This window comes from Tenrec ecaudatus, chromosome 8 (assembly GCF_050624435.1).
Source record: "Tenrec ecaudatus isolate mTenEca1 chromosome 8, mTenEca1.hap1, whole genome shotgun sequence".
NCBI lineage: Eukaryota > Metazoa > Chordata > Mammalia > Afrosoricida > Tenrecidae > Tenrec > Tenrec ecaudatus.
Window position 1 is genome coordinate 3,716,823 of NC_134537.1, and position 13,210 is coordinate 3,730,032.

The 13,210-nt window shown below is 47.3% G+C and overlaps 1 protein-coding gene across 2 annotated transcripts in view; it reads right to left on the reverse strand.

Annotated features, from left to right (window-relative positions):
• The window catches only part of CP (ceruloplasmin), an 83,563-nt gene that overhangs the window by 56,462 nt on the left and 13,891 nt on the right, over window positions 1–13,210 (reverse strand). For both annotated transcript variants that reach the window (XM_075555905.1, XM_075555904.1), the window contains exons 4-6: window positions 10,820–10,993; window positions 8,463–8,717; window positions 3,082–3,253 (exon numbers count right to left, since the gene is read on the reverse strand). In XM_075555905.1, coding sequence (XP_075412020.1) covers window positions 3,082–3,253; window positions 8,463–8,717; window positions 10,820–10,993 — 601 coding nt within the window. The remainder of the gene's footprint in view (window positions 1–3,081; window positions 3,254–8,462; window positions 8,718–10,819; window positions 10,994–13,210) is intronic.

The following is a 13,210-nucleotide window of genomic DNA, read 5'->3' on the forward strand; positions in this document are numbered from 1 at the left end:
GAGTGTGTTAACTGTTGGCAAGAGAACAGCAGCTATTGCTTACTGATTATTTGTGCATGCCAGGTGCCCGCAGGCTTTCATTAGTTTATTATTTTAAACCTTTATGACAATGTAACCAAGATGGTAGATCCTTCTCTCTGTTTTACAAATGCCTGTGTGTATATGCATGTTTATTAGATAGAAGAAGGAGCCCTGGTGATGCAGTGGTTACTGGTTGGGCTGTGATCTGAAAGGTTCACTGTTGGAACCATCAGCCGCTTGCAGGGAGAAAGATGGGGCTCTCTACTCCCCCATACAGTTATCGTCTCAGAAACTCATAAGGACAGTTCTACCCTGGCCTACAGGGTCACTGCGAGTTGGAATCCACTTGACGGCAGTGGGTTTGGTTTGGGTTTTGGTGTATAAGAGGAGCCCAGGTGGCGGTTAGGTGCTGGGCTGCTAGCCACAAGGTCAGCAGTTCCAAACCAAGATGAGGCTTTCGACTGCTAGCCACAAGGTCAGCAGTTCCAAACCAAGATGAGGCTTTCGACTCCCTTAAAGAGTCCCAGTCTCGGAAACCCATCAGAGCAGTCCCACCCTGTCCTGTAGGGGTACTATGAGTCAGAATTGACCTGTAGCACTGAGTTGGGTTTGGGGTGTGTACTCAGATGAAACAAACTCCCCAAACCCCATGGCCATCAAGGCAATCTGACTATACTTCTTTACAGGAGTAGATGATCTTATCTTTCCTCCTCCAGGTTGCTGACAGGTTTGAATTGCCGACCTTTGGGGCTAGCCGTTCAATGCTGCCCTGACAGCATCACGAAGGGAATTAAATTCCAGAAGTTCCTGTGACTTGCAGAAAGCCATCTGTTCATGTCTTCATTCATTGGACAAGTGTATTGAGCCCCACAGCTTGCTCCGTGTTGATGAGACTGTGGTAGCAAGCTGGGCCCATCTGTCTACATCGAGCTGATTGGCTCTCGGAGAAGACAAACATGACTCCATCAATGGTTCGTGTGTGAAAACAAGCTAAGCAAGCTCCCAAGTGCTTATGGACATATCCTAAGCACAGGTGTCAGCGAGCACTTCTCTTGGGCTTGCTGGAGGTGGCGGGAAAGTTTGCAAAGGCTTTAGTGAGGATGTAATTAAGGAAAAAAATCAAAAGAAGCAGCCTTTAAATCAAAAAAGCCAAACCCAATACTAACTCACAGCCACCCTACAGGACAGAGTGGAACTGCCTCTGTGAGTTTCCGAGACTGTCACTGTTTACGGGAGTAGATCCCTTAGCTTATATACAGAATGCACGGCGACCACTCATCTGTCAGTGAGGCTATGATGTCGAGCATGTCACCACTGAGCTTCCCCACTAAGAGGAACTAGGAAGAAAGGCTTCCTGATCGACATCAGAAAGTCAGCTCTAGAACCCCCCGGTGCGTCACAACCATCCAACATGTAACTGATCGTGGAATGACCGCGGACCTGACGGGCATGCTTGCTCCGTTGTGCACGGGTCTCCAGGAATCAGGGTCAAGTCCATCGTGCTAACAACTGCAACGGCTCGGCCGCAGTAGCGTTAGCAAGATGCAGTGTGTGGTGGGGAGGATGGGGCACGGGGATGCAGAGGAAGCCGTCTGTAGCCGGCTCAGAGGAGAGAGGAAACAAGCACCAGTTAGACAGTATGGCCACAGGGCGGCAGGCGGGACAAGGGATTGGAGGGCGCGACTTGGGGAGATGGCAAGTGGGCAGTAGGACCTAGTTCAGGACCCAAGACCCTATTCCAGTGACACGGAAGGCCTTTGAAAGATGTTAGAAGTCAGGATTCGTCGTTAGTCCAGGATCTCTCATGGACTAGAAAAGGCAAGACTGCAATGGGAATAGGGGGGGGGGGATTGGGGAGGGGCAGTTAAGAAACATCTCCAATGAGAGGTGTTGATGTCTTCCGAAGGAATCACAGGGAGAGAAACAGGTGGTTTTCAGGGACATTTGGGATATCGGCGGGGGTGGTAGGGGTGGGGGGGGAGGTACGGACAAGAGTGACATGGAGAGTAAGGAGTGGTGGCAGAGACAAAGGGGATAGCGAGATTGCAAACTTAAATGAATCGATGGCTCTACCATTCCTGGGAGGAAAACCTCTCAGATCTGCAGGGGAGAAAATGTAGTCAAGACTGGGTACGTTGAGCGGGCCGGGTCTCATCCAAGTGGGAATGCCCACTAGGCACTCCACGTGAGCATCTGAAGTCTGCGAGGTCTCCTGCCTGCAGCTGCAGCTCTGGGCCCACAGGCTCTGGGGTCAGTGTAGAGTGGGAGGGAAATCTCTCCTCCAGGATGCGGATCTGGACGGAGCCAGACCTACCTACTGACTTGTTCCATGACCGTGGGTGAATCATTTCACGTCTCCAACAGGGGGATAGATATATGTTTTAAGATGGATGGTGCAACAAATAAGATTCTTCTGAGGAGGTGACATGTGCGCAGAGATACAGCTCAGAGCAGGGGCCTAATGTGATTCGCATTGTTGACTGCTTTGCAAGAATGGTTTGTGGGAAGCGAAGCCGGGCAGGAGGCACGAGCAGGCAGTTTCATGCAGACTCGTAATAAAGAAGGGCTTGTGTAGGGTGATAGGAGGGTGTGTGAGCGAGGTGGCAGGATTCAGGGTAGATTTCTGGGTAGCATTTTCTGAGGAGCATAGATCCCAATGAGCAGGGCTTTCTAAGGCAGACGGGAGGGAGGAGTCCTTGTGCGGAGGCTAGGATGGCCCAGAACACATGCAGAATGGAAACCGTTTCCAAAAGTGAATGGAAACTTTCTGCAAAGTTGTATAATATTTTGAAAGTCCCACTATGATTACCTATTTTTTTGCCTATTTCAAAAAGCTAAATCTTTTGAAAAGGGAAAATAGATAGATAGCTCTCCTGTTAAGTGTTTGATAATTTTTCAGACCCCTGCCCACCCCCACCCCCACCCGCAGTGCACCCAAGATTCCTGCTTCTCACACTGGGATTCTCATACTAGCTGCCGAGCAGCTTCCTATCAGATTCCCACGGACATTTTAACCGCAGAATCCGTATTCTTGCCACAGCAGCCTGTTTCCTGAAATACCTTCCAGGCGCGGTTAAGTTTTCTTTGGTGAAGACATCTATTCCAGAAGGCGCGTAGTGCCAGATGATTTCCTCTGCGGCGACATAGTAGTGTCGGACAGCGTTGTTAAGGGCGCCGTTCTCTGCTGCAGACTTCTTACAGTCCCGCACTTGGAAAAACGCCTGGAGGCCAGCTGGAAATGAAAGAGAGCAGAGCATTGGTTCGTGACTAGAAATGAACTTCTTTATCCTCTAGCCTTGTAAACACCGCTGGTGACGCAGCAGGAGAGAGTTGGAAGCACAGACACTAGGATGGATCAACCAGGTGCTCTGATGGCATCCAGGGCACCCGCTGGGCTGCTACTGGCCAGGTCAGCAGTTTGAAACCACCAACAGCCCAGGAGAAAGACGGGGCTTTTGACTCTCATAAAGAGATACGCTCTCAGAAACCCACGGGCAGTGCTGCCCTGTCCTATAGGGTCGCTGGGAGTCGGCGTGGCCTCGATGGCGGTGAGTTTGATTTGGGGGAATGTGTGCGCCACCCAGAACCTCAACAACCAAGCTAAATGTCACCACAGCCCCGCCTGCTTGCGTGAAGGTGCTTGGAAGATGTTGCTGTCAGGAAATGGCAAGAGACCGTGTACCTCTATTCCTTTTTGGGGTGCGTGTGTGTAGAGGCACAGACACAATTCGATGCTGACTCGTGGACTAAAGGGCAGGGTAGAACTGCACACGTGGGTTTCCTGAGACCATCCCTCTTGGCGGTGCGGCTGGTGGTTTCGAACAGCCGACCTCGTGGTTAGCAGCCCAGCGTGTAACCATCACACCAGTGGGATTCCTCCAGTGCGGGCGTTCTACAGAGGACATTAGTGGAGAGCTTTCTGGTGGTCAGTTTGCCAGTAAGATGGGACACGAAGTGGAGAGGGAGCGTTACCGAAGGTTCGCAAACAGCACTGGGTGCTCCAGCACCAAGATTGAGTTTCTGACAGACACAGAGGCCAGTGCTGCTTGCACATAGTTGAGGGGGCAAAGCCCGGCCATGCAGGGCTGACGGGCGACGGAAAACCTGCTACAGTCTTGACAGCTCTTGCAGCGAACCCTCTCCTCCTGCCTTCCCCTGGAGGAGGATTCTCACACCTGGCCACTTTAAAAACGAAGTATTTCAAGTCACAACAAGGCATTGCCTGTGTCCATTGTGTACTAAAGGATGACAGCAATGGCCTTTCACCATATGTGCCTCCCTGTGTATCAAAGACACCGTGTTTGCCACGGGTGCCAGAGGGCAGAGCTGGGGAAGGCGATGGTCTAGAATCTTAATCCCGGTGAGCTGTTACTTCGAAGGAACTTGCTTGTTGTGGTGTCTGCCAGGACAGCGATTAAGTGCTCCATCAGTGAAATAGGTGCAGGGCAGTAACGAGCCTGGAGCTGTGGTCCGTAACTCTTAGCAGAACCCCCCCCAGTCGTGCTGGCGAGGTCATGAAAGGTGTGAGGGTGTCTTGCCAACTACCACTGTGCACCTCCTTACAAGGCTGCTGTTTGCTACTTCAAGGGGTGGCGACAAAGGTTTCACTGAAGTCCACAGGTCAAAAGGAACTCTATATGAAATATTTTCCTTTGCCACTGATAGGAAAAATGTGAATTTTATAACAGCATAATTTAGCCTGGTTTCCTTCTAATAGAATCTCAGGTCATTTTTTACGCTGTGATGAATAAAACCTTTTCTTTTTCTACTAAAAAATAGAAATATTCAAGTTTATATATATATATGGCATCATCATTCTCAAAATATGTTGTCAGCTTCTCTTGGAAGCTCTTTTCATGAGAGAAAATTAGAAACGTCTGATAAAGATGGCCGAGGGCCTTTGACAGTTTTACGAGGACAGTGGGCGGGAGGAGGACTGGAGGGTGCTGTGCTGTCGCTGCTGGCTCACACAGGATGGCTACGCACGTGTTGGGCCGGACTTCTGAGACCAAATCACAGTTAAGTGTCTGCTCTGGACGCTGCTCTGTCAAGATAGGAGGGAAGTTACCTCCCCGCACATCTTGAGAGGGGTTCTGTTGTTCCGGACCTTTGATTCTTTATGCATTTTCCTTCTGGACCATGTCCACCTATCTTGGACCTTCTTCACTAGTTTGTCTGAGATCTCCTTCAACAAGCGGAGCCAAAGAATGCATTTTCTACTTCCCTGTCCTAGGGCCGCAGTTCTCAACCTGTGGGTCGTGACCCCTTTGGGGGTCGAACGACCCTTTCACAGGGGTCACCCAAGACCATCAGAAAACACCTCTTGACACCGTTCCTCTATCCGTCTCCAAGTGGGTCCGCCCACAAGCAGAGACACCCACAGACGATTACCTGGCGTGAACACTGTGACCCATGCTACCCCATGCTTCAAGACAAAATGTCATTGATTTGTCATTAGAAATAAATATTTTTCAATATGTAATGACATATGTTTTCATGATGAATCACTATGCTTTCATGATGTTTAATTTGGAACCATGAAAATACATCCTGCCTATCAGATAATTTGCATGATGATTCATCACAGTAGCAAAATGAAAGTGATGAAGTAGCAACGGAAATCAGTTTATGGGTGGGGGTCCCTATCTCACGAGGATCATCTGAAAGGGTGGAGGCCTGAGGGAGGTGGAGCCCCGGTGCCCTAGGGTCTATCGCTGAGATTTCATGGCTAATCCTTCTGACTTCTCTCCGCTGTTTTCGCTCGGCTTCTTCTTGTCTGTTTTGTGATGTCCTTGGGTTGTTCTTCCTGGGTTCTAGAGCTTCATCTGTGCTTTCTGGACTCTGTGTTTGCCTTCGATTTGCCGGTGCTTTTCTTGATCCCCTGGAGGGCTCTCTCTCCGAGTCATTTCAACATTCTTACTGGGCAGCTTCCCCTGGAGGACTGTCTGGGTTCATGCGGCCCTGCTTCTTCATGTGGTTTGATATTCACTGTTTGCTCTGAGGAGGGAGGGTGCTATTTTATCTATCCACCCATCTCTCTCGGTCTTGTGTGTTTGGGTTTTGCACCATGAGTTTTTGTCTTGCTTTGGTCTCTCTGTGTGGGTGGGGCATGCCTGCTCTCCTCGGTGGCTAGTGTGACCTCTGTCTCTGGGAGGGTGGGGCACGACTTGGCATGGGAGTACGGGTCTCTGCTAGTCTTCCAGTGCAGCTGGGCATGTAGCTGGCACTGCCGGTGAGATAATGTATCTGTTCAGGCTGGTCACCTGAGCACGGCTGCAGGGGTCATTCCCATGGTTGGGGTGAGTGTCTGCATCACCGGTCACTGGGGGAGTGGAATGGAGGCTCTCACAGAGTGTCCTGCATGGGCCCCAGAGCAGGGGGCAGTTGGAGTAGGTGTCCATCGCTAGTGACGGGACAGGATGAGGAGGTAGGAGAAGGGGTGCTTCCAGTCCTGAGGGTCTGCAGAGAAGGCACGCCTCTGATCACTGGTGTGCAACGGAGGGTAGTGGGACCCTTGGCGGGGGTCGTTGGCTTGGGCTTCTGGTGCCAGTTGTGAGAGCAGTAGGTTTTGCCAGTCTGTGGGCCCCTAGTGGGGGTGGCCGAGGCGTAGGAGAAGATGTCACCATTCCACCACCGCCAATGCTGGGGACCAGGCAGAGAGGCCTCTGCCACCGACATGTGGGGCTGAGTGGCCAGGGGCCTGTCAGTGGTTTGTGGGTCCCAGCTAAAGGGGTAGGTAAGTGCCGCTAGACTGTGACCAAGCACATGGTCGGGTGGGTGAAGGCAGTGTGGGGGGGGTGCTCACCACAGGTCCACAGACCTTTTGTGGGGAGCCAGCACATTGTGGGGGAGGTGAACACACTTTACTTTCGCAGGGGAAGGTGCACTCCTGCCTGACTCTGGAAGTGGGTGGGCCAAGCGATAAGAACTTTGCATGGGAACACTGCTCAGTCTGCTTTGTGTCAGGATGGCCATGTGGGGTTAATTCGGTGCCCGGGATGCATAGTCCTCGGTGCTTGTGGTTTTATACAGTCTCTCCTTCCACTTGGCACCTGTTCTGATGCTCAAATCCCCAAAGTTCCCACCTGTGGCTGATTCACTTCTTTCCTTGGGTCTTGGTTGCAAGCAGGGCGTTAGGAGGCAGCTGGCTTTGCCACCAGGGTGGGCTTCCCCCTCTAGGCCACATTTCATAGTTGGCATGATGCTTGAATGACAAAGAAACATACCCATATTTCACAAAGGCATAGATTAAACCCAATGTCTTGAGGACCACACAGTCATATTTTTCAAGTCCTAGAAATAATGTGAGCAGTTCATATTAAACAGACAGAAGAGGAGTTTGCTAAGCTAGATCAAAGGATAAACTCGAAGTCACTGTTAAGAAGTCGACTCTTGGTGACCCCGCAGGACAGGAGAGAACTGCCTCTTCAGGTTCCCAAGAGTGTCAATATTTACAGCACAGAAAAAACCTCACCGTTCTATCAAGGAATGTCTGGTGGGTTCCAGCGGCTGGCCTTGTGGCTACCAGCCCCACATGCAGCCCTACTGTGCCGCCAGTGCTTGTTCAAGTGAGGAACAGCTGGGCTTGAATAAAGAATCAAGTCAGATCTGCCAGAGAGAGTGAACTTTTAAAAAAAAGAGGCTTCTTAAAAAAATAATTTATAAATTATCAAGGGTTCATGAAGGAGGGAGAGGGGAAAACGAGGAGCTGATATTAAGGGCTCAAGTAGAAAGAAAATGTTTTGAAAAGGATGATGGCAACCTATGGACAAATGTGCTTGGCACAATGGATGGATGGATTATGATAAGAGCTGTTAGGGTCCCCCCAAAAAATTATTGACTAAGAATTTTTAAGGTTTCTTTGCTATAAAATATGTCAGTTGTCTGGTTTTTAGAATACCGTGGTATTTTGGAAAGTTGAAAAACCATATACTGAACTCTACTTCCAAGACCAATTATTCTTTTCCAGAATTCAGTGTATTTCACATTTCTTTGTTTCATGCATCATCCCATTAGAACACATAACCACCACAGGAAGAAAACTAAGTAGTTCAAAGTTCAAATAAATAAAAATTTTTCTCCTTTAAACACTTATTTGCAGTACATTTTCAGGTTACCAGATAATCAGTCATGAAAAAGTCGAGTTTATGGACTGCATGTATTCTTAATGCATGCATTTGAATTAAGAAAAGGGTGTCAACCACAATTGATTACATGTTAAGATTTTAATTATATTTGCACTGGGCTCTACTTCACCCCTCATACAATTGGATCACCCAATTATAGTAAGAAGGCTTGTGCAATCATCACCAGAATCAAGTTCAGTTAAGAAAAACTTTTTAATGTTTAGATTCTGATTCTCAATTGATATGGTAACTCAGACATGCCTCTCCCCCACCCCACCCCACCCTGTCAGCTGATTGCAGATAAAGGTGTTTTACCTTTGAGATGGTTTAAATTCTGACAGCTAAGCATCCATTCGCCAGGGTTCTGAGCCACCATGAACGCGTCCAACAGGGTAGCAGGAAAGAGGTTGATTGTATCCACCCGGTAGTTCTGGTTGGTCAGTGCTTGCCCGCGAAAGAAAGCTGCGTGCACATCCACTTCATTGCCCATTCCAAAAAGGTACCACTTCACCCTGTCCTCCACACACATGCTGAGTCCTGGCAGACTTCCAAAGGTGTATCCGTTCACAGCTGAGGAGAAGAGCAGAGGGCGTGTGACCAGGAGGCACGGCTGCTGGGCTCATGGCAGGTGTAACGTCTCCACACACAGAATCGACTCGTCATGGGAAGAACCTGGTATGCCTGCTGCTGTTCCTCCCTCCCGTTCCCTGATCGGACATTCGCTATCAATCATGGCATCTTTGTTATTGAACCTGAGCTCAATCTTGGGGCCCTTGTCAGCATAATGTCCACACTGAACACAATCTTGTAGATGAACCCCCTTTACCTTTTTCATTAGAAACTGTATGCACACCAGTGGTATGCATATGCATGTGCATCTTTTAACATGCATATAGAAACATATACACAGGCACAAAGCACACACACAGTTCATAAAACAGACCAAAGGTGAGGGGTCATTTCTTTTCTTTTCTCTTTACTTATCAGAACTTTCCCAGTGAATTTTCTGCAGCCAATATGCATTGCCTTTGTAATAAGAATACAAGGATTTATCATTGTTTTTTAGATTTCAAGACCTGATTGAGAGTGGAAAAGGAAACGCACAGCAGAAGAACAACAGGGACACGAGGCACCAAGGACTTGAAGGTGCAAAGCAGGGCAGCCTGAGACCTATAGGAGGGTCATAGTTCAAACTGGCTGGCTCGGCATGTAAGGTGAAAATTGGTGCCGGGGAGGAGCCTGAAGGCCTCAGTTTAGACAACCAGACACAGCGAGTCTTCGCTACACGAGAGGAGCTTTTTCCCCACAGCTCTTACTGTCAATGCCTAACACAGACGGGCTGAAAGTCGGAAAGGGGCTCCTGCTAATTGGAAGGAAACATGGGAACAAAAATCTGTACTTGCTAGCTTGTTTTTCTACTTCGGTATGACAATTAGTTCTGTTCGTCTTCTTGCTTTCCTGTAAAGGTTGTTTGGAAGAAGCTACAGAAAAAAAACAATAATCTAAACTCATTGTTTTTAGTGTTAAGGGTACATTTCTCAGGCAAATTCTGAGTGATGGACTATAATTTAGTGTCTGAGAATGAAACTGAGTAGGCAGTCAAGAAGGCATTTCTAGAAGACATAAAGCAAACTACACTATAAAAAAGAAGGTTGTAGGGTGGGAGGTGTGGTAAAGGACAACATAAAATGTACAAGAAATACTAAAAACTACTAGTTTGAACTTTTAAATATAGTTACCTTATATATGCAAGTATATAAGGTATTTTGAAAACTTCTGGCTGGCTTATACTCGAGTATAAACAGTAGACGCGTTATGGGATGGCACTATTTTACTAGTGTTAGGCTGGTCCAGGTACGTTTTAGAATGAAGTTAATGATACAGCTATAAACCGCCATGCCTACTAAACCATAATTGATCATGTGGTGTGGCAGGTACATCATCGCCTATCAACTTCCGTGAAGGGGTGGAGTCTAGCCTGTCAATCAGGTAATAGTCAATGAGGCCTCTGTGTGGGCGTGGCCTTCTCCTGAGAATTCTGGGAACTCCTGTCTTCCTCCCTGGAGGTGGAACACACTCTCTGCTTCACCCTCCTGCTGACAAGCTACATAGAGACACGCTGATGGAGGCCTGGAGCTAGAGGAGCCACATGCAGACCCACACCAGTGCTGAGATGCTTCTACCACCACTGGACCCACAAGACTTTCCCCCCACTGGCCTGGGATCTTCCTGCGTTTGGGATTATTCTATGGCTGCGTGAGTCTAAAGAGGAATTTATGGACTAGTATCGGACGTAGGGGCTAATATCAGACTTATGGACTTGATCTGGACTGGGCTGGGCTGTTTCTTAATACAACTGCTATTTGATGTACAGTTCTCTCTTACACATGTATGCGTCTCCTTGATTTGGTTCTCTAGTCTACCCGGACTGACAGTGGTTTAATTCTTAACACTTGTGGAACAACTTCTATCCTGACCAATCTGGGAATACGTGGCTTTGCCAGACTTGGGGAATTGATTTGACCTGCTTAGCTGAACAGCAAGCTGCACACCCAAGAGACTTTGTTGTCAGGGCACAGACTAGAACAATGACTCATTCTTATGAAAGGAAGCTTGGCAGAATTATAGGATCAAGAGAAAAAGCGAAGCAAACATGTGTTCTAAAATCTTACAATACATCCGGTTGCTCTCCTGGAAGTCTTCATTGTCTTTGTCAACTTTCTCGGGTTCAGAGCAGTATGTTTGAATGTTGTCTTCTAGGTACCAGCTGAAATTTTCATCCACCACCGAAAACATCACCACAAACTCTTGGTCAATATTTTTTTCTTTTTCGTTATCCAGAGAATCTGCGGTAAAAAAATTGATTGTTTTAGTAGATGTGTTTTTTAAGGGGGGCACCCTTAGTTCAATTGACAAATATTTTTAAAGTATTTAATATCTGTTTTCTAACAACCCACCCATATAAACCGGTTATCCTTGTTTCCTCTCATGTCCAGTACCCTGGCCTTGATAGACATGCATCTATCTGGATGGCCACAGGACATAGCCGTGATGTGCTGCTTAGCAAAGAGGAAAATGGAAGTTGAGAGTTGGACAGACAGCTCTGGCGCTGTACAGCTGCATGCTACGATAACAAGTCTCTTCAGGGAACAACTTGCTTTTCAGGGAGCGTGGTGGCTCTGTGGTTGAATTTTTGTTTTCCATCCGTGAGACTGGGATCAGTTCCAAGCCAAGGCATCACCATTTGCACCTGCCACTTGTCAGCGGAGACTTGTGTGCTGCTATGACCCTGACTAGATGCCGAGGCCCCGGACAGTACCAACCAGGGAGAGACACCTGGCAATCTGCTTTCAGAGATCAGCCAGTGGGAATCCCGTGACTCACCTCAGTCCAACCCACACGTCGGCGTAGCACCTTGCTCCATTGTGCATGGGGCCACCATGACTCGGAAGTGAACTCAAAGACAGCTAAAAACGCCAACAATTAATTATTGTTCCAGTGAGAGGGATATAGAAATTCCTTGAGGTATGTTTCACGATAATAGAAATAAATTGCTGGATATATTTTCCAGTATAATTCAGATAACCATAGACCTCTCATCTGGAGTACCAGGGCGAGCATCACATTGGGTGGGGCCATGCATGTCTTTAATAACTATTGTTGGATGTTAGCGATAGCAAACATATATCCATAGTTATTTTTAAATGTTTTAGAGTTTATTTTGTTATTACAGAGAATATACATTATATCTATCTATATATCTATATATATCTATATCTATATCTATATCTATATCTATATATATATTTTCCCCCTAAAGCACACTGCTAACTTAGGGTGAGTCCCTGTGGGTTTCTGGGACTGTAACTATTTACTGGAGTAGAAAGCCCAGTCTTTCTCCCCCATAGCTGGTGGTGGTTTCAAACTACCAACCATGTGGCTCACAGCCCAATGCATAACCACCACACTACCAGGGCTCCTGAGGACCAACATAGGAAAGCAAATATCAAGTCAACAGTTTCCACATATTGCATTTAGCGAAACGGGCAGCATTCTCAACTGTGCAGTCATTTTTACTCTCCTTTTGGGGGGCTGTTTCCCTCTCTGCCCCCAAGGTTCCTGTCTAATTGGCCATAGCACACATTTTTCCTGCAAGGAGAGCATCAGAAACTTGCTCTGAGTTAGTGCACCTGGCTGTGGTGTCGCTTGGGAAGGTTCTCGCTGGTCACTAAACCTCGTTTTTTTGTGATGGATTTTGTTTCCTGCTCGGGAAAAGTGCCGCAGAAACTGTTGTGATGTTGAACACAGCTCACAAAGACATCATTATGGGAAAAACTCAAGTGCGTGGGTAGTTTTCTCCTTTCTAAAAACATGATATATCTATCGATGACAAACCTCGTTCTGGACATCGTCCGCTTCTCGCATGCACAAAAATGTAGGCTCGTAGTGCATTTGGAGTTCATTCCACCAGGTCAGACTCTTAATCAAGCTTTCTATTTAGAAGTTCTGAAAGATTGTGCAACAGTGTGCCACGAAAAGGCCTGATTTATGGCAGAGGGGACACTGGTTTTGTTACCACAACAATGCAATTTCTCATGCAGTCATCTCAGTGCACCAGTTTTTGGCAAAAAAAAAAAATAGCATGCCTTTCTTGGGCCACACACTTGACTCACCTGACCTTGCTCTGTGTGACTTCTTTTTGTTTTCTTAAATGAAGAGGGACATGAAAGGGCAGCAATTTGACGACATAGAAGAGGTGAGGAAAAACAAAAATATGGGAGGTGATGTCAGCCATCCAGACAGATGAGTTGGAAAAAGGTGTCCAAGAATGGAATTGCAGATTTGACAAATGTATTAAGTGTAATAGAGAACACATTGAAGGTGATAAGCTTGTTTTGTAAAAAAAAAAAATTAAATACATAGCTTTGGGGGCAAATTTCCTTTTTAAAACTTTTTGGGTACCCCTAAGTATTTCACTCAGTGTTTCCAAGTTCCATCCCACTTGTAGCAAGTAACCTCACGTAGTCCTTGTGCCTTCGTTCATTGGTGGTTCTCCCAGGTGA